Source organism: Idiotropiscis lumnitzeri, chromosome 4 (genome assembly GCF_059441095.1).
Source record: "Idiotropiscis lumnitzeri isolate Australia: NSW breed Sydney's pygmy pipehorse chromosome 4, RoL_Ilum_1.0, whole genome shotgun sequence".
Classification (NCBI taxonomy): Eukaryota; Metazoa; Chordata; class Actinopteri; order Syngnathiformes; family Syngnathidae; genus Idiotropiscis; species Idiotropiscis lumnitzeri.
Genome location: NC_142394.1, coordinates 29,824,982 through 29,847,089, shown reverse-complemented (window position 1 = coordinate 29,847,089; position 22,108 = coordinate 29,824,982). Strand labels below are relative to the sequence as shown.

Genomic DNA, 22,108 nt, shown 5'->3' with positions numbered 1-22,108 from the left:
TCTACACAAACTTCAATGAATGAGCTCATCCACCTTTGCATTGAACCTCAAATGTCCACATGTTTTGTCCACAAAACGTTTTCCCATCCCTAATTTATCTGAAATATTCTTGGTCAGAGAGAAAACATCGACAAATCTGATCCAGCATAATCCTCCATTTTTCTTTTTTTTTGTGGATCCACGCAGGAATTGGCAGCTGAATAAACAGCGTTTCTCAATGTGTGATGCTGTTTGATCCTTTGAACTAAATTGAGCGAAGAGACAGACGTCTGCACGTGTTGCTCATTCTGGCGCATTCGGCGGCCCGCTTAACGCCGCAAATCGTTCGTCTCGTCTCACACCGCACGTTGGACCCGCAATCGTCCGGAGTGCAACGTAGAAACTTGCTTGACTCGAACACTCGGACGTGGGTGGCGGTGTCAGCGAGTTGGCCGCAACTTCACTCTCGGGACCGCTGTTTGCTTTTAATGCTTGTCGGCCCGTTTTGGCATTCTGAGCCGCCCGCGCTGGCCATTATTAGCTCTGACAAGCCATTCGTTCCAATTACAATTATCCTCCAAAATGTGAGCTAGTAAGCACGGCGAGTGTAAGTGAAATTGATTGTGTCTCACCGCCACACTCGCCAAAGCGCCAAGTGATGAGCTCAGCACATAAGGGATGTGCAGGTACTTGCTGCACGCACGCACGAAGGCCGTAAAACCGGGTGAACGCTCTCAAGCAAGTTTGAAAAATGCATGGACACGACTTGCGGCTTTACCCATTAAAATGAATGGAAACTGCCGACGTGGTTTGACTACAGAAAAATAAAACTGCTTTGTATTATTAAAAAAAATAAATAAAATAAAAGAATATAAAGACTGCTAACGGCTTTAAGAAATGTACTCCAGTAATGGAAAATTGAACAGTTCAGCTTTCACAGTAAATCAGTGAGTTCCTTTATCGTTAAGTGGGAATCGCAACAAATCAAGAAACCAACGGCATGGATGCATTTCTTCCTTGAGACACTTTTCTGTTCCGTTTGACCAAATGGTCTGAACAAATTCACATGCATGAAGATATAATTAAAAAAAAAAAAAAAAAAAAAAAAATTGATATATAATATATATATATATATATATAATATATATATATATATAGTAAATATATATAATATATATATATATATATATATATATATATATAATTAGCATGTTATGCCCCTTTTTAAGGCCTTGTGAGCAACATGCATGCAACATCATAAGTTGTGCGATCTGTGGCCCGTTGCAGCTCCCCACTAGTTCGCATTTTGTATTTTTGTGTTTGAGTGTTTGTATTGTTCAATAAATGACTCAAATTGATGGGTGACTGTGGCGCTCTGCAACCCAAAGCAGAAAATATCCACCCCCCCCCCCCCCTCCAAAAAATCTCCTAAATCCGTGTTCCACTCTACTCCATTCATATTCTGGAAGCAAAAAGGAAGAAAAACATTTCATTGGGTGCCTTGTGAAGTGATAATGCGCCTTGAACTTTAATGGGGAAAGAGCCGTTGTTAGTTTTCGCAAAGAAATAAAGGGAAGCAAATAGCCCAATGTCAACCTTGAAAACTAAATTTAAGTCAAAGTGACAGATGATTAGACAAGCGGAGATAATCACAGGTAGCCGAACGCCATTCAAGAAAATCCAAAAGTGGCGCATTTCTCGGGGGGGGGGGCACCGCGGGTTTACCTGGCGCAGGTTGCGGGTGACGCGCACGTCATGCCAGGCGTTGTCGTTGAACTTGCCGTTGACGGGCTCCACCAGGGCCTCGAAGGCCCCCGAGCCCAGGTTGATGACCAGCCAGACGGCGCCGCTCTTCAGCGACAGGTTGACGTAATCGGCCGACTTGCCCGTGTGCAGCATGAGGCCGTTGCGCTGCAGCGTGCGGAAGGACAGCGTGATCTCGTCCGTGCTGCTCTGGATCGGCGTCAGCGACAGGTCGTAGCAGAAGAACTCGTTGCCCTTGAAGGTTGCTACGGACTCTTCCTTTCCTGTGAGGGTGGACAAGGCCAAGAGCTTGAGTAAGAAACACCAACAGCACCAAAGAAGAAGAAGAAGAAACCAAAAATATATCTCAAACTGGGACAATTTAAACTTTGTCCAAGTTTACCCTTAAAAATGCGAGTCTCCTCACAAAAAGACAAAATCACACACTTGGCAGCAAACCAATTTGTAAACGGCAACCTCCCCATTCAGTGGCTTCTCCACGCCCGCATTTGTACACGCCTCCAATCGAATAGCGCCAGAAGAAACCAATTAGCTGCGCTTATTGTCTGCGATGATGCAGCTCGTATAAAAATGTCTCCGATGATAAATCAGCGAGATATTCTGCTGTGTTTCATCTGTGAGATGATCTGATTTGCATCACAGCTGAGTGGGATACAAGAAACGAAGTGAGGTGAATACAGAATGGGCCAACCAAAAAAAAGCTGTGAGGAGAACCCGGCTTCCTGAACTCATTTACCGCCAAGATTGTCTTAAGTCTTCCGTCTGTATCAAAAAGTGGAGTTATACCGTTTTTTTTTTTCCATTGGGATGACAAAATGAAGCTTCACGGTACTTCATTTGCTCAAGTGGTGAAGAAGACCAACGAGTACAGAATGAAATAAGATTGTAGGCTAGACCAGTAGCAATTTTGCCAAGTCTGACTCGCAGGCTAACTTGAAGCTCGCAAATGCCGACAGAACCCGCAATGCCCAACAAGTCTCGAGTGTTATTATGAAGTAACAATACGTTGAATGAACCAAAGAAGTCATGGGCAAAATCCCATGCCTCGTTTGAAATCAGTCATCTGATTTTCTTGGAAACGTCACACACGCTCTGAATGGATGCTTCCTTTGGCTCGAGACACGTTCCGAAGAACCTCACCAATTGGGAGGGGTCGAGATGCGTCTCGTGCGCTTGATCTTTAAATTGCAGACACTTGAGGAGTGGTAATGACCCAAATCTCCAGCAGAGGGTGGCGTTGTCGCATTTCAGTTCGAAAATCGCCTCTGTTTGCCAACTGTTTACAGGAAGGGCAAGGGGGGGGGGCCTCAGCGTCATGGCGGCTGCGCTGGTGAAATAAGAGAATATTCTTTCATTTGGTAGCTTCGACGTAGAAATGATCAGAGAAAACAATATAGGAAAAATGGCCGCCACTGAAATGCCAAAAGGACTCGTTTCCGGTGGAGGACCATCCAATCCGGTTCACCCCCAAGGTCCATTCCGGCAAAGACCCGGATGACACGGCGCTCATTTGTCGTAGCTGTGACGGTTAAAGATGAGAAAGCGTCCTCGTGGCCCCGGAGGGCGAGCCAACACACAAACAAACGATTGATGGCGGCGGAGATGGCGAAAACGGCACTTTAGAGGCGCATCGTCTCTCAAAATTGGCATTCGGCGCCATCGCAAGTGAAGTGTGAATTGACACCGAAAAGAGCCATTAAAGGAGAAACAGAAACGAGATCGACGGAACGGTGAGAGAGAGGAGAGGGGGGGGGGGCGGCGGGGCGGCGCCTGAAACAAATATAGAGTAAATCCCCTTGAGGGAAGCCTTGCGGCAATGCTGATGAGGGCAACGCAAAAACGCCGCCGCCATTTTCAATTATGGACGAGCTAAGTATGTTAACTGCGAGCGGCGTGTGATTTTGCCCCGGCGAGCGGATTGCGCACGTTCTCTTGTTTACGTCTCTTTCGTAAAAACACGGATAAGCCCGAAAAGATGCCGGCCGCTGTTATTCCCGAACGCCGGGGGGAGGTTACGTCTCCGCTGGCTATTATTTGCTAATAGCGATGAGGAGATGTCACCTCAGCTTTCGCAAAATCTAATTAGAAGCAAAAATTGGCCTCCACCTTCCGAGGTGTCGTTATATACCTTGCGCGGCGCCGTGGAGACAAAGGCTAAAAGTGATCGCTTGATGGAAGTCAGGACCTGCACACATGAAGAGGAGACTAAAGTGCCGTCAAGGTCTTAATTAACCTCGCCATAACTTGGAGGAAACTGCCCATTTGAAATGGAGCGACACATAATCGCCTCTTTATTATTCATTTACTGTCTGCTGTCTGATTGCGGCGCCTTCGGGACGCGGCGAGGAGGATGATCCGCCATGTCTTGAAGTCCTGGACAAGTCCAGACTGTGGTGGGCGGTCAAGGCCTTCTCTGCTGGCCTAACAAAATCAAGAAATCATTTTCATATTCATCTCATTGGTGTCATATGATATCCTCGTTTTGTATTTTGAGGTGAGCCTTTTTAGCCAATCAGAATTCAGATAGCTCGTGTTGCTAGCCAGATTTCACAGATTTAAAATCGCTGAGTGTTGGGAATTTTAGAGTGGATAGACAGTTGCGATAGCCAATCAGATCACGAGGTGGTTAAAGTGAGCTTTCTCGCTGGTTTTGCGTTGAAGGTGATGAACGCGGCATGTGATTGGATACTCACTCATGAGGGGGCAGCGCTTTGCGGAATCAACCCACCCGATAGTCGGAACTGGCGAGCGTTCGAAAATCTGAAATAGATTCTCGCTTTTTTTAAATAACAATGGCCGAAGGAGGGAAAAGTGTGGATTTAATTGCAGATACACTTGCACGGCCATTTTCAAGACGGACCTTTCCAGAGAAACTAGGTCGTCCAACTCGCTCAGTAGTGCGTAAGTGTCTTTCTGTATATTATTTGTCCAGCCATGGTGATCGTATTATGAGGGGAATTGATTCAAGTCGGACTTCACTGAAGGTTTACGTGTAAAATGCACGGCCCGCCACTGAGTCCATAGTACCTTGATGTCAAGCAAGCATCAACGCCAAAGAGATTTTCCAACACATCTTTTGCAATCCTTCCCAAGACAGAACGTCGTTACGGTAGCATCTTATGCCACGTACTAAAATACTCCGGCAACCGAGGCCGCAATGGCATCGAGGCTCCCGGCCGCCTCGCTGAGTTTCTGAAGGGCCACTTCACTTTCAAAGAGCCAAGATAGAGCGGAGGACAAAAATGCTCACCCACGTAGCGAAACGGCGCCGCAGCGCGAGCGCGCGCTAGCTCGCTCGTCTATTGTGGCCGACATGACACGCGTGATCCGCGGATATTTACAACGCGTCTCCACTTGACACGCACGCGGCGACACAAATGGCGCTCATAAAAAAGGCACAAGGAGGTGCACATAAAATGTTTTTTATCGATGTCGTTCTCGGCGCCTCTCGCCGATGTTACAGTCGTAAAGGTGCAACGTGTCCTAGCTTGATTAGCCCCCCCCCGCGCGAGACCCCGCCTCCCCCACCCTTTTGGCGAAGATGTCCTACTTCCTTGACATCATAACCTCTCTCTTCAGTGTTTCTTTTTTTTATCCACCCTTGTATAAAACGGTGGGACAATTTTGGATTGCGTCTTAATTACGTGAATTACGGTATTTTCGTTTCCAGCGGTACAGCGTTGGTTCCTAATGAAGTGTCCATGAATCTCTGACACGGTACAGTCGATGCAGCGATCCCTCTGATCAGCCACTCGACTTAATTGGCAAAAGCGAAGTCAACGCGGCATTGTGACGCTTTAGTCAAAGCCGTGACTAAGTGCGGAGGCGGATGTCACGCGTTTAAAGAGCCCTTCGCGTTTGAGGACTCTTGATTGCATTTGTTTTTTTAAATTTATTTATTTACCCCCCTCACACCCCCCCTTCCACCTTTCAGGTCACGTTTTGATGGTGTGTTTGTGTTCATTTAATCTTTTGAATGACAGCAATGGCAGTTTCTTTTTTGCATTTTTTTTCACTTTTGGGCTAATTTGCAGTAGAAGAGCGAAACATAAAACCTTGATCCTGGGGAAAGAGTTGCCTTGAATTGTCTGTCGCCAGCAAGTGGCGCGGAAGCGTTTATATCTCCAATTCCGTCTTTGTTTTTTCAGCTAAGTGTGATGAAGCAAATGTTAAGTTATGAGGCTTTTTACCGTCCAAGCAAAAAAGAAAGACTTTGAAACTTTACGCAAACAAAGGTGGCTTGTCAAATGTGCTCGGGGGGTTTTGAAAAATAAATTATTAAATAAATATAAAGAGCATTGTACCAAATTCACAACCGGTTTGACAAGCCAAGAATTTCATTTTCCCGATAGAGCGTCGCGAGTGTACTTGGAATCTTAATGAAAACCAATTTAAAATGAATAAATGAAATACAACAATACATGAATAAAGAAGCACGGTGACAGTTCTGTGAGTGCGGAGGAGAAAATGAAAGAAAAATGATGAATGAATTGAAAGCATGGAACACTTCCTTTTGATCGTGTTTGCAGAGGTGATGATCCCTTTTTTCTGTTTTTTCAAACTGGAAAAATATTGTAGAACTAACTAACAGGTCATGTGTTTGCGCTACGGCACCACAAAAATTCTATTTTGAAAATGCAGTCAAGAAATCTGGATCATTTTCTTCATATTGATGTCATATGATGTCCTAGTGGTGAATTTTTAGTGAGAGTTTTTATCCAATCAGAATTCAGCTAGCTCGTGTTGCCAGGCAGATTTCATGACACCAGTAGCACGCACTATTCGTCCGAGGCCTTGCGACAGTTGTGATAGCCAATCAGATGACGAGTTGTTGAAAGTAAGGCCTTCTAGCTAGCCTTCCGTCAAAGGTGATGAACGCGTCTTGTGATTGGATACTCACTCGTGAGGGGGCGGCACTAAGCGGAATCAACACACCCGAAAGTCGGAACTGGCGACCGTTCAAAAATCTAAAATATATTCTTGCTTTTTTAACCCAAAATGGCCGAAGGAGGTAAAAGAGTGGATTTTATTGCAGACACGCTTGCGAGGCCATTTTCAAGACGGACCTTTAGAGCGAAGCTTGGTCGTCCAACACTCACTCAGTTCTGTGCGAGTGTCTTTCTGAATATTATTTGTCCAGCCGTGTTATGAGAGGTATTTATTCAAGTCGCAAAATCTCGCCTCTGCAGTTTCACATCAGCAAAAGGCCCACATCGTTTTGGTACCGGTATGTGAAGGTTCATTGACACCCTCCGACACACACACACACACACACACACACACACACACACACACACACACACACACACACAACGCTGCAATAACCGGCTGGTGCGATTGGACAAATGAGCTGTTAGTTGCTTACTCTCGGGGGTTATTGACAAAAGAAGCTGCAGTTGTGCCGGTGCACTGTTTGTCTAATAACCAAGGCTACGTTTCAATTTCACATCTCACTGAACAGCCTGCTTAGGCTCGTGAGATTGATATGACATCGGGCTCTGCAAGAGACTTTGTGGCCGTGCGTGTCCGTGTGTGCGTGTGTGCGTGTGTGTGTGCGGTTGAGGAGACACTCACGCAGTCAAACAAGCTGAAACTGACACCAGTTTGGCACTCCGATATTGAATGCCAGGTCCTCGCATTGGCTGCAAGCTAAAGTTTGAATGTAAACAAACAAGTGCAATTTTCCGAACAAATCCAATAACACCAATAAGCTCCACTAAAAGAAAATATCACCTCTAAAATGTTGTGTTCATGCAATTAAGCAAATAGAAGGGAGGACTAAAACTACAAATTAAGGAGAATGTTAACAGAGCTGCTGTAAAAGAGTCGCTCATTCTCAGGCACACGCAAAAAGCGCAAAAATCCGCCGAACAATTTCCCTGCTGAAATCCTGCAAAATGGACGAGCATGACGCAAAACAAACATAAATTGGTCAAATTTGAAAAGCATTATTGACGACAGAATGAAAGGCAAATTCCACATTAGAATTTTATAGCGCACTTTACAAACTGGAAGCAAAAAACAAACGTCCATATGGGCTTCGCCATTTAAAACAATCACGCTCTTCTTGTGACAAATGGGATGATAATAATAATAATAACAATTAAAAAAAAAACATTCTAGGTCATTGGCAGCGAGTTTGTCATGATGGAAACAAAGCAGCAGTAAACACTTTTATCCTTGCATGCATCTGGCGCTGACACATGGAACAAAAAAAAAAAAAAGTCGACGCGTGCGATGGCAGAGAGAGAAAGAGCGAGAGAGAGGAAGAGGAGGCGACAATGTCATCGTGTCAGCTATTCCCTGGAACGAGGCAAGCCTGAAGAAGAAAGGAAAGTGTGTTAACCTTCCATCACTTCTCGCTTCCTCTGATCCCAACGCCGAGCATCACAATTCCCTCCAGAAGCAGTTCTATCATTTTCCGACAACCGCTACCATGAATATTGGACGAGGGAGACTTTCTACCTCGCTACGCACGCGCACGCGAGCGCACACGGGCACCATGGCGATTTGATCCAAAGCATCCCTGACAAGCACAATTAAAGAGTTACCGAAATGAAAATCGACTGCTCACCAATTTGCGGGGAGCCCCCATCCGTTTGGTGACTTTATTCAATTACAGCTCGCTCTTGTGACTCTCGCACGTAAAACCCGAAAATATTTTCACTGCGTACACACACACAGGCTCGGTTTGGACACACTCGACAGCTCGCTGGCAAGATCTACTTTTGTTTTTTTCATAAGCTGAGCTTGTTGGCCTGAATTAAGGCATTTATCCATCCATTTATTATTCATCACGGCTTCCGGCGTGCTCGCGCCTCTCATTTGTGCCGCTTCATTCTTGTACGCGTGCAACACTCAATAGCTTCCGCGGGAAAACTCGTCTACTTGCCACTAAGTTCCTGCTAATAAGAAAAAATCATTAACGGTACGCAAGTGGACCAAACCGAACATGGCGTACACCATAAATAAATATAAATAAATATATATATATATATATATTTATTTATTTGATTTGATTTTTCAGCAGCAGAGACATGCGAGAGCCGCTCTGGTTAACATGGCATTGTGAGTCGATTCTTTGATTTTGCATGTTTCAATCAATGTATATTTTAAGCAGTTCAAATCATGATTAAATCAATTTTCGATTCATAATATCTATTTAAAAGGCCATAAAATGAGGTGAGGTACATTTATATATGTTTTCCACAATTGTAGTGGTCCACTGAGGCATCAAACCATACGTGCGCATAAAGTCAGCTACCCTTTGACTTCCCGCGGCATCCCTCCACGGATATCTCCGTGTTCATTTCCAACAGCCTTCCTCCTCGCGCGCTCCTAATCCTTCCCAATAAGTTTGTCGCCTGCGCCTCTGCACGTCAGCCCAGCGCTACCTTTTCTCGGCAGCCCACTTTCCCCCTCCTGTCACAGCTCATTCTCTCCCTCCCACACCAGCTGCGTGAAGAACAGGCCCGCCATGCCAAGTGCCATTTGATTAGCCTCTTTCTGGCAGCCACAGTAATTGTTGGGACAAGTCCTCTCTTTCCTCTTCTTGTAGCCACCCCCCCCTCCTCCCTTCGTCAATGCATCTCTTTCTTTTCTTCATCAACGCCGCGTGATGGGATGCATCCTCATCACTCGCTTCTGCATTCACGCCATCTCTCAGTGAATGTCTTTCTCGTTTTATCCAGGATGAGTCCTATCCGCCCACATATTCCAGGCTCCCCGTACTTAAAAACACACTTGCAGTGATTCCTCACCACTTTGAGATTCTTGCATTTATTTTCTTTGGTGTCCCCGCTTTACCCCTTGGATGTGTATACTTTGTTTGCGTAATGGTGAGGTTTTTTTTTTTTTAATAATAACGTTTTGAAGTTGTTTAACTGTAAGGGTATGCACATTTAAAACGAGGATATATGTTTATGGACGCATTTAAGGACGTATCCTCGTGAGGTCGCATTCCAAACCCATATACATGTTTTCCTATTCTGCAGGGGACTTGTTAAACAACCAAACCTAACGGTCATCCTTCATGTTTCTTAATGACTTTCATGTGCGGCTTGATTGACACTTGACATCAGTGGTCTTGACAGCGCGGACTGCGGCGGGGGCAGAAGACACAAGGAAGTGACCTGCGGAGACACGATGAGCACTCTCCTTTGAAGAGAATGATGACTACATTCTCTTACGAATATCGCCCATCTACAACCTTTTGTATGTCCAAAACACGCATTGGCACCAACATAAAGTCACCTCTGCCTAAAGGCTGTTACAGCAGACTCCTCGCATGCAGTGCTTGCAAGCCACATTGATTTTACAACTACGTTTTTAAACGTGGTTGTCTTAAGGCTTCTATACTCCAATCCGACGTCGACCGTCGTGGCCAACTATCGCGTCAGCCTTCTAGTCGGCACGTCGGACCGGAAAATGACCAAAGAACACAAACTCCCGACCTTATGCGCACGCGGGAGAAGTAGTACCACTCCATGCCATCGGGGGGCGATAGTCAATGCCAACTCATAGCTCATCTCAACATTTGTTTTTCATTTTTCTTTTTTTGTCCAAATCTGCCGAACCACATCAGCTGAGCCTGAGCCGCTGCTGAGCATTTGCATGTCCAATGATTCAAACGCGTCAAAAGCAAACTATGGCGAAATAAACCCACGTTTCGAGCCTTCACTGAAAGTAACACAACAACGATCGCTCAAACAAGCGAGGCAATCAAAAGCACCATATGACCTCTTTGGCTAAGGGAAAACTCCAAGCACCTCTCCTAGGAAAAGACACCCCATCCATTTTTCAAAGTGGAGCATGCCTTATATTTTTTTGGTGTCCTCTGCGACATCCAAAATAGAAATCAATGTGTCTGGCGCACCGTCGTAGCCCGATGCATTAAACTTGGAATCGATAACTAATGTCACAGTCATTTTTCCTCATCCTCCGACCAATGGGATACGACGCACCACCAGAATTGAGACGACAGAGCGAGGCATGCTGGGATTCTGCACACAACCTAAAAACAACCTTCGACTTGCTCAGTAAATTGTTGCCTGGAAATACAAACGGCTACTTCAGTGACTTGTAACTTAAAGACTTTTACATATTCGTTATCATCAAGATCAATCACTCAGTTTCATTGGAGGTGAAAAAAAAAAAAAGCCCCCCCCCCCCTTCCTCCATATGCATCCCGATATGAATGATATTGCCAGGTAAATGGCCCCATTCTGCATCCCGCCGCAATCTAATTTCTAATCTGATCTAGTCTGAGTTCATAATTCTCAAGTTGTGAAGAGAAATTGCGTGGCTGAAAAGATATTCCATCATAATAAAGCGACCCTGCAGGAATTCACATCAACGCATCACACACACTTTGCGGCCCGGACGTGCGCCGAGATCCTGACAAAGGAATAAACCAAATCATCCACACATATAAATTGGTAAAAATGTATGAGGGCATCCCTTCAAACCACTACAATCATAAACCTCAACCCTGTAATAATCCTCCACTCCTTCAATATTTATGGGCCAACGCTCACAATCTCCCACTTCCCTTTTATTATTTGTCAGCAGAGATGATTCAGCCTCCGGAGGGCTGCTACACACACACACACAGATGGATTCGGGAAAAAAAAAAAATGAGAGCGGCGCAGCTCATCATGGCTTATTACACTCCCTGCATCTCTATCAGCAGCCTCGGGTCAACAAACATCTCCGGAAAAGTGGCAGAGGTTGTGGTTGGATGGCAGGTAAGCAGCTCTTCGTTTGCGCTTTCAGATCATTAGCGTGAGCTAATCATACGTCACATGAAAGTCGAAGAAGAAAAAAAAATGTCGGCGGGCGACCGGCCTCACAAAAGAGCAGGAGATTTTTTTTTTTTTTTTTTCTTCCATTTTCACTTTCTAGCAGTGGCGGCTAGTCAATCGAAGGCGCCACTGCCGGTGGTCACCACATTACTTTCTGAATAATGACTTGAATTGTTTTGTTCGTTTCCATTTACTGAGTCCTTTCGAAAAGATTTTTTTAAAAAATCTGTTCCTGGTCGGTAAATCACTGAACGGTTTAGGTCGTGCGGGGCTGGAAGCCAGACACCCATTTGGGCTCCGAGGAAACCTAATTTCTCAAAGTTACACCCCCGCCAAAAAAATAAAAGACTGTTGGTTGTATTTCCAGGGTTGGGCGAGGGAGGTATTTGTTACGCTCTAAACCTTTGTACCAAATATTTAAAATTTGCTCAAGTGCAATTTTTTGGGACCGGAACCTGCGTCTGTTTTAATTTTAAACATTTTAATTTATGGGACATATTTTTATTGTTGTACATTTCATAGCCAATATTTAATTTTCTTAAGAATTAGAAGGTAATTGCTCATAAAGAAAGCATATACTCCATTTAAGTTGCTCGAAAACAGAAAGGGAGTGGGAGAGACAGCAAGCTAGCTAGCTAGCTAGCTAGCTAGACGGAGTGAGAGAATGCGATAGCTAGCTGGAGAGAGAGAGAGAGCTATAGCTAGCTGGCTAGTGAGAGAGATAAAGATAAAGATAAAGATAGATAGATCGACGGCAATAAAATAGTCTGACTAACTATGACTCTATGCAAAGTCTGCAATCATGTGTCCAAAACGATGTCTCTTGAAGTGGCCCTGATATTAAATGTGTTTGAGAAAAAGTGTGGTAGGAAGTGTGGGGGGGGGGGGAATTGAGAAACCGATTAAAAAGCAAATGAAGAAAAAAAAAAAAAAGATTTCTTATTCTGAGGGCCTGCCATAATAGACGGAGAAGGTAATGGGGTGACCGCACGCTTATTTGTCTAGTCGGGGCTATAAACTCGCCCGTTGTAGCCGCTCATGATAGCACATTACCCGTTCATTCGCCACTATCTCCCTTTCGCCACCACAGGCAGAACGACAGGGACTCCTCGGACAGATTACCTAAATGAAATAATCCTAATCTCGATTCACAGCTAATTACACCCACAAGAAAACATTCCCCAACATCAGCGCACCCTTCCCCGTGGCGGAATGGTTGCGAATGGGCTATCCGGAGAATGACCTTGAAAGTTCTCGGCGTGAGGATGGCGTCGGCGTCAAGGTGACGAAGCGGCCGGGGGAGGAGTCACTTTTCATGCAAATCAAAGATCCTTGCTGTGAACTTTGCGGCACCTCGGTGAGCGCCGCATCTCCACATTAACCTTGAGCCCGATGGGGCGGCGTTGGCTTGGAGATGGCACACACACACGCACACGCACACACACGTTTGCTGCCCTCTCCTTGTGCCGGGCTGTGCACTCATCACCTCCAAAGCCCAAACTTGCTCCCTGTTTATTCGGAGGTGGATGGAATGTCACTTTCTTGACACCCGTTCGGTCCGTGTCACCCATAAATCCGTCTCCACGTGCGCACACTTTGGCAATCGCCACATAATTACATTTAAGAGACGCAGCTCGCATTGACCTCCAGGAGGAGCTTGCCACCATAAAGGAAAGGCACGCTAAATCTCCCACGGGAGATTTTATGCTCGAGTTGAGCAAGTTGATTGACTCAAACCTTGACACACAAATGTTATCTCACGGAAAAAAGTGAAATCTTAAGGAAGATACAAGTTCTTGAATGTCACCTAAATTTTGCTTTCATCGGGTTTTTTTTTGGGTAAAATAAAATTATAGATAAGATCATTCTGTTTGTTTCAAGATATTATTATTATTATCGATTATGAAAAAAAAAATAGCAACTACAATTTTATTAGTAATAATGAAAATCATGATTACCAAGTGATTTTTTTTATGGTACAAAACCAAAAAATATATAAATGGAAACAATATTAAAACACATTTATTTTAAATTTAAATAATTTTTTTTTGCAAATTTTAAAATTTGAGTATGGTGTTTACAGGGCATATATATATATATTTTTTTTTTTTTTTTGGGTTATGTTAGGCCATCAGGGAAGGCCTTGACCGCCCACCACTGATTGGTCTTCTTGCCTTGTGAACTCATTTACTGCCATTGACGGTGAAAGACGTCAAAATTCCAAATAATTCAATTTTTTTCTTTTTTTTTTTTTTTAAACTCGGCTGGTTGTGAATGAGTGAATGAATGAGTCCATACGTGGACACTCACTCACATTATGATGCTTCAAATGCATCCCCAACAACATCGTAATGCTTGAGGAGGGAGCTCGCGTCACTCACTGGTGCAAACATGTTTTCATGCTGTTGTTGCACAAGCGGGTCAGAATGACCCCACTCTCCACTGCCATGCTCGAAAAAAAAATTCTTTGGATTCGGTCTGTTTTTGCACTTGGACTAATCGTAGTTGTGAGTCTTGAATGGCGGCGTCTAGTACAGACCATCGCACATAATGAGAACCTGCGTGTGAGTGATCTGAGTCTAATGAGCGACCGTTTTGGGTCCATCTACTGGGCCCATTTGTTGCCTCATAGGTTCCCGTCCTTGCTCCTGCCGCTCAAATGGTTGCGTAACTTTAAACATACTCTTCTATCTGGTAGAACAATCTTGTAAATTCATCACACTTGATTAATAACAATAGCAGAAAATTGCGCAATTGTATTTTCAATCTGATACAGAACTCTCCATCTGTTCCTCCCTTCACAATTCACAAAGAGGCAAAAGACAGCGAAAATGGAAGCGAAAACGCCAGCAGATGCTATAGTGGGCTAATGAGTCAAAAAGGGGGCGAGTGGCTCTAATTGAGGACATGTTGTTTACCAGAGGCTGTGACAATGAGTGAAAAACAAGCAGACTATTTTCCTGCCTCTTTGCCATCAAACTAAGCAAAGCCCAGAGGACGTCTTACAACACTGGTTCAGTCGGATGGTGAACAAAGTCCATCCACGGAGTAAATACGCCTCACAAAAATGTCGCAGCGGGTGAATCAGTCACATGAACTACATCAGTGGTCCCCAACCACCGGGCCACATAGATGAAAAAAAAAACATTTATTATTTACATGTCAAGATGCTGATTGAAACACCACAACTGGGCAATTGACCCTTTTTTGTTGGTCAGTCCCCCGCCCTCCGGCCGCGATCTCGGTACAGTTCTGGCCTCGACCCTCCAACCGTATTCATAAAAATTGTCGTCCCAAGACCGCGTTCAGGCCCCCTTCTTCTTCTGCCCACAAGTAAGTATGCACAATTTGTATTATAGGGATTGAGGTATTGCCCCCGCCCTCTAAAAATGGTGTGCCCCAGTAGCAGGCAGGAGGCGCCGCAAGTTACGTGATGTCAGAATAAGGAATAAATTAAAAAGAATTTGTTCATTTGTTGTATCATTAGCCACCACCCGCCCCAAAAATGGGCGTCCGGCTCGGACCGTTTTAGCCCCCCCTGCCGCCCTCCCCTCCACCGGCTCGTCACATTATGCTACGAGCATCCGGGCGGCAAAAGTTGTGCAAAAAAATGAAATAAATGTTTGGAACCGCTGCTCTAAATGACCGAGCTCTCTTTTGACACAAAAGTGATGAGAAAATGACATCTGAAATGACTCCAAAATGGAAAAAGTCCAAATGAATGAATAAATACCGAAAGGCGGCTATTTCACGTCTGATTTCAAATGGAAAAAAAAAAAAAACTTTATGGAAGTGAAAAATCCAGAAAGTTTTGCTTTCACTTTGTGAGCAAAACATTGGCACCTGCAGAGCCGGCTTCCCCAGATGAAATGGAAGCCCATGCCAAGCCGTGGCATGGACACCGCATCGCCATGGCGACCGGCTGAATGCTCGGCATTGCCACACGGTACCGACGGCGCTGGCACGTCTCAACCGGATCACAGTGGACGCAAGGAGCCCACTTTGGCGACTTTGTGTGCGTGTGTGCCAAGCGCCTGCCAACGCTTTGGTTGTGGCGAGGATCCCTCAAAAAAAAGGGAATCAGAGTCGAGATCCAACGCCACGAAAAGCAGAGGCGGCGTCCCGAGGAAAGGAGCCGGGGACAAAAGGAAGTATTGATTTATCATCATCGACGCCGCCACCCAAAGCAGATTGGTGCCATCAATTATGTATACACCATTCAAACATGATTGCACATTTCTAATTGCCGCCCCGCTGATCTCCATGGCAACAAAGGCTCCGAGCGTCACTTCAGAGTTCCCGTTCCGCTAAACAATCAGTCTTTCTTCCCCCTCCCCTCGCTCTAATTTCCCTCATTAACTCGGAATCAGATATTGAAAAAAAAAAAAAAGTAAGTAATGCCCTCATTCATTTTTAATCACACTCATCTGAGGCTGTCATTCCTCCGACTCGTTATTTTTTTTTTTTCTCTTTTTCCGAACCTGCCGAGTGTGTCGCCAGTTGCCGCCGCTGGGATTGCGCGCGAGTGGATACGAAGGCCGCTTCCCGCACGGCTCAAGGCGGCCGGACGACAGAGACGTGTTCACGTGGCGTGCAAAAGCATCCGCTATTCCGACATCCGACCTTGAAGGCGCAGCGGATCAGCAGGTTGCGATTCATTTCTCGCGACATTAATCAAAGAAGGGCCCAGCCCGGCCTTGACTCATCGACGCATGATGTTGGAGAAGGCTAGCCCGTAACAATGGCGCCCATGTTTCCATGGACACCGATAACCTTGGAGAACTTGCGAGAAGGTCTTGGTGAGATTCGCCGAGAATTTTTCATGTAAGAAAGCTCGCTTCGTGTTTCAAAGGGAGATAAGAATGTGGACAATTGTACGCGTCGACAAGCGCTAGCTAGTTTGTAGCCAACCAAAATGAAGAACTCGCGAGATGGTCTTCAGGAGTTTCAACAAGAATTTTCCATGTTTGAGGGCTCGGTTAGCGTATACAGTAAGTCTTCTCGAGTATGGAATCTTATTTGTGTGTTAGAAAATTTCCTGTATGAACGTGGAGGTATGTTAACAATTTTTTTTAGCTTTTTCTTCCTCTCACTCACTCTCTAACTTGACCTCCCCTCCCTCACCACACAAGACGGCATCACTCGGCTAACGTCGCGCAACTTTTGAAGCCAGCCGCGGGGACGCTTGGAAGGCCTCCATGGCCATAGATGGCGCCATTGAGCTAGCTTTCGCTCCAATTAGCGATCCGATTAGCGGGAAGTTTTTAACATGAAAGGAGGACATTAAAGGATTCCAGGACACGTTCATTTACGCCGCTGTACGTCATCCGTCAAGCCTCTAAGAAGGTAAAATGCCAGAATCGGACTGAGCCACAATCGATTCCTTGTTCGTTTAATGGGATGCTTTTCACTCTCTCCCACGGTGTTTTCCGTTCCTCTTCGTTTGGATGTCATGATCTACAGTTGACAAAACTCGTGCCAAAGAAGTCATTTTACATGTCACCGTTTTGGATCCGAGAGGTCTAAGTGTTTCGGTTGTATGGAGCGGGAACTGCTCGGGTTCCGGTTATCGACATTTCCGTTGCGAGGAATCGATCGTTGATGTAATATAGTCGGAGAAAAGTTTTTTTTTTCCGGGTGAGTGAATTTCCGTTTGACAGAGGTCCGCGGGTGGGAATACTTACTGTATTCGTCGATCAACGGGTGAAAAGAATGTAAAGAATTGAAAATTGCTAGCTAGTATGTAGCCTACCAAAATGTATTTTTCTCACAAAAAGTAGCGAGTAGCATGTACTACATCGGCCCCAGCTTTTCACTTGAACTCTGCTTGACATTTGCGCAAACACCCCCACGTGTATCGTGAGGCCATTCGACCAAAGTACAGCGGCGCCATCATAACGCTTCCATCGGCTCCAAGTGTTGATTGGGCCAGCGAGTCAATAAAAGCGCGGCCAGAGCCTCGGCGTCTTATCAGCCTCGCCGCAGCCTTCACCCTCGCCAACAGTCGATAGCCGGAATCCATAAGTGAGTGTCTGACGCACACTCGCGTGATTAGGTGTCAAGTCGTCCCAGTAGCACCATTAGCGCTAGTTGCCGAGTGCTCGTATGGCTGCATCTGACGTCTTGTGGATGCAGCTCCCGGTGTATTCGCTGCACTCGTGATTTGCAGAAGCTGGCCGGCGCCGTGATGTGTTTCTCGGGAGCATGTCGGCCGCATGTGACCAGTGTGTTGCTATGCGTCGGCGCATTTGTGCAAAGCACCCTCGGCTGCCCGAGTGATGGATATGCCTCTTTGTCGCACAGGTTAGAAGGCATCCTTGATGGGAGAGGCCAACCGTTCATCACTCGCCAGCTTCCACCTCCCAAGGCCCCCCCCCCCCCCCTCCCTCGCCCGGCTTGCCACCACCACCCCCCCTCTCGTTCTTCTTGCACCTGCATGACGAATTGCTTACATGAGAAATGTGTTCTTGGACTTTTGTTCCATTTTTTTGTCCCCACCCACACAAGCCTAATTGCATCTTTTTCTTTCCCCAGCTTTTTTTTTTCAGCCCGCCTCAGCCGGAGAGTCGGCCATCTCTCATTGGACGGCCTGTGGTTAATGATTCGCCGATGTTTTTCCATTTAGTTTCAATCTCTAAGCCATCTTTGCTGATCTAAGCTAAATGCTAACTGTGCGACGGAGCTAAGCTAAGGTCGAAACGCAATGACGAATCACAATGCCTCAGCTCGGCCGATCATTGCGACGATGAGCCCTTAAGGGGGGAAGAAGACGTTGAAACGTCGTGGAGCAACGGTCAGCAGTAAAAATGAAGACCATACACCCGAAAAGAAACTACCGTATTTCCGGACTATAAGCCGCTACTTTTTTCCTCGATTTTGAACCATGCGGCTAATACAACGGTGTGGCTTTTCTCCCGATTTTTTCTTTCACCAGTAGGGGCGCTCTATAGATCAGAAAATACGCTTAATAAATCTCTATATTTTTTTTCTCTTGGGTCTGTTCCGTTTCAATGAGCAAAGTTGTTGCAGTGTGAAAAGGCACTCTGTTTTTAACAATCTGTTTCTGTACCTTTATGCGCATTCCATTCACAGTACAAAATCGTTCTGCACATTCAGTAAACAACTCTTTTTTTTCAACAAAGAAAACTGCGGCTTATATACGGGTGCGCCTCATAGTCCACAAAATACGGTGCTGCCAATGCCAAACCTCCTGTACGTGGTACCTGCTCAGAAACTTTAGCGGTGCCTTGCTCCACTGTTGGCGTTCAAATAGCTATTGACTAGCAATGCTAACCGTTAGCATTAGCATGTCCATAACTGAACTTAAATGAGCTGCTCCCAGTTTCACCGTACAGGTGGTGTTTATTTCGATTTGGATGGCTAATAAGGCCCAATCCCGTTACTTCCCCGTAAGCTTTTATCTTTGTCTTCCCCCGTTGACCTTGTTTGAATAGATGAAAACACAGATCCAATACGTCATCACTTGTGTCGTAAGAAGACGTGACATTCCTTCCTAATTATAACAACATGATATGATTGATTACGCAAGAAAACAATGAACAACAGATGCCAAACAATTCAGAAGCATATTAGCATCAATGCTATTAGCGTTAAGCAGCACGGCTAATTACAATCTCATGATATCGCGAGTGTTATTGGGACGAAAATCACGGCGTTCAGAAGCAACAGTACCGCACGAGCTGGCTTCTACAATCGACAGCCGGCTAACTCTACAGAGAGCGTTTCAACCCACAACTCCAAACACGTCATTGAAGCAAAGTCTAGAACATCCGATAAAAGTACGCGTGTCACGAATATGAAACAAAAATCTATTCCTTCTCGTTCGCTCACATCATTTCTGCAGACATTCTATTTGTTGCCGAGCGACCGCGGGTAAAATCTCAGGAGGTCGAGGTCTGATGTATTAAAGGGCCATACGCCCGTTGTTTGTGACCCAACCCTGAAAATTGACAAAGAATTGGGGCACGTCTCGTTTGTCCTGACCGCATATTTCAAGCGGGAAGGGACAAGACAAGACGCAAGTGGTGCAATTGCAATTTGGCCTTAATCTTTGAGGCAAGAATATGCTACTGGCAGGATCAACCGGGTCGCCTCAGCGCCAGGAGCTGGTGGGTGGAACGTCGTCCAATACGGAAGCAGAGAAAATACATAACTACTTTAACAACGCCAGCCAAGTGGAAATGCATCTCGGCAGCCTCCTAAACAAAGTAGGTGTTGATTATGTACACACACGTCCTCTGATGAGTGGCTGCAAAATCATTTATCTTTGTTTACCCACAGCTGACAGAGATTCTACCCTGGGATTTATGCACACGCTTGCTTCGGCGCTCCCCGAGTAAGTGCTCCCTCCACCGCAACTCATCCACTTATCTAGTCGGCGAGATGTTAAGTGAAATGCAAGTCGGCCGCCGCGTGGCACCTTGCCGTCGCCGCCGATGCTCGCTGCCGCTATTCAGCGAGCGGTAAGCAAACGCAGCCAAATGAGCCGAGCTTGCAGGCAAAGCAAACCACGTCCGGGATGGGAAGCCGGGCCTGTCAATAGGCTCGTTAATGGGGGCAGCTTGATAAACGGACTCATTCATCATCAATTTCCTCAGTAAGGCACAGCAGAGACCAATTCTCTCCTCTTCGGGGCATTCGGGGGGGTGCCCCGTCCTTGATGATTAATTTGAATATACACAGCTACATCAACATTAATACTGATTGCTGATTAAGTTCCGATCCATTATGCTCGCTCAAGCAAGACGCTGTCACCCCCCCCCCCCCTCAACCCTCTCCCTTTCCTCTTAATCCATTTATTCCTCTCCATTTTCCTTTTGTCTCATTTCTCAAGGCGCTTTTTTTCATTTGTGTGCGGCCACCCAAGGGAGTTGTTAACAGGTTTCCTTGAACCGCATGTGGAAAGGTCTTACGCTTACAAACAGTTGGCAGGATGCTTTTACATACTCGTCATAATTAAAGCAGACCTGATCTCATGTTCGGTGACTTTATTGTCTGCTAACTAGCTGGCTGAAGGATTTATTGTTTCGGGAGCGAAGTCGCGATCTCAGACAACGCAATTTCGAGATTGTCAAAGCTGCGGTTTGTGAAAGGGCTCGGACACCCCTACAAGGATTTTACAGGTTACACTAATCAACGCCGAACTAGTTAAAAAAAGAAAAAATAATCGTGAAGCTGTCGCCCGTACTCCCGGAAGTATTTTGCGGCTACTTGAATGCTCGGCGCTAAGATAGCTTGCGTAGTAGTGAGCTCCGTGATGCGGATCCTCTATGATAATAGCCTTTGATGTTTTGAACGATATAATGACATTTTCTGTCCGTTTGGAAATGCCACTAAAAAATAAATTTAAAAGAAATCGCAATATCCGGCAGGAAATCGCAATGGAACTTTTTCCGACCATCGTTCAGCCATAATGTAAACACTCTTGATATGGCTTCAAGATCATGAAATGATGGAACATTTTTCCCAAGAGAGGAAACTATCGATTGCGACACCAATTAGATCCCATCCATCACATCAAATCACCTTTATCTTAATATCCGCCGTTTTCCTTACCCGGATTATTAGGAATAAGCATGAAAAACGCATCGCTCAGATCCGTGATAGCACCCCCCCGCGTTAAGGGTGACGCGGGTTTGAGGGGTAATTTAAATCAAGCCGGCGAGATGCGCCGTCTGAGTTCCCCGTTTATCACGCTGTCATGTGGCAGCGATCACGAAGACCAAAACATGATCTCTTCCCGGCGCCAACGCTTCCAAAGGGTTCTTAATCTCCGAGGTTAGCCCTCGCCGTGACAGCCCGGCTCTTTCCGCGCATACAAATGGCTGCCCCGCTTTGCTCCCGACCCATCAGGTAGACTCGCGGCACGGCCCGACTCGCGCGGTGGCTTCACGCCGCTGACAAGTGGATAAAGAGCCTTGCGCGGGTCAAAGGAATCAAGATGGCACATGGAGAGGGCCGCATATTTGCCGGCTTCTTCGGGCTGCTCGTTTTCGCCTGTTGCCATGACGACCAGTGCGTCAATTAGTTTTAATGAGCTGGACAGGTCAACGCGGCAGACGCAGGTGAAGGCGGCGAACAGGCGCAGCAACCATCTCATCGCTTTGGCCAAATAAAGCAAATGTATCGCTTCTCGGTACCATCTGCTCGGGAATTGTCAACTTACGAGCCACGCGTCGACATCCGGAGCGAGAACGCCGCTCGACTGAAATGGAGTCCAAAATGAGTCAAGGCTCCGGGCTTTGGCTTGGACTCGGCAGGAGGGATGTGATGCGATTACAGATGATTATTTGGCGGAAACTGGAGAGCGCTTCTGATCCCAGACCAGCTGCTGAATGAGACGCGCCCCTCCATTCCGCCCACGCGCGACAAACTTAACATATCAACAATAACAAAACATCGTGTCGGGCTTTATGAATTTCCACCAACTCGTCATGGAAGAAAAGATGCTCTTCAAGCATCTATTCTAACTGTTCATGAAAGGCAAAAAAAAAAACAAAACGGTCACGCAAACGCCACTCGAGTCGCAATTACGCTTCATT

The 22,108-nt window shown here is 45.9% G+C and overlaps 1 protein-coding gene across 7 annotated transcripts in view; it reads right to left on the bottom strand.

The window, feature by feature from the left end:
• Nucleotides 1-22,108, bottom strand: part of nrxn2b (neurexin 2b) — a 295,473-nt gene that overhangs the window by 172,488 nt on the left and 100,877 nt on the right. For 6 of the 7 annotated variants that reach the window (XM_088295199.1, XM_088295195.1, XM_088295200.1 and 3 more), the window contains one exon: nucleotides 1,705-2,006. In XM_088295199.1, the coding sequence (XP_088151325.1) occupies nucleotides 1,705-2,006 (302 nt within the window). Of the gene's footprint in view, nucleotides 1-1,704; nucleotides 2,007-8,317; nucleotides 8,337-22,108 lie in introns of those variants that run through there. The other variant, XM_088295201.1, reaches the window with a different exon arrangement.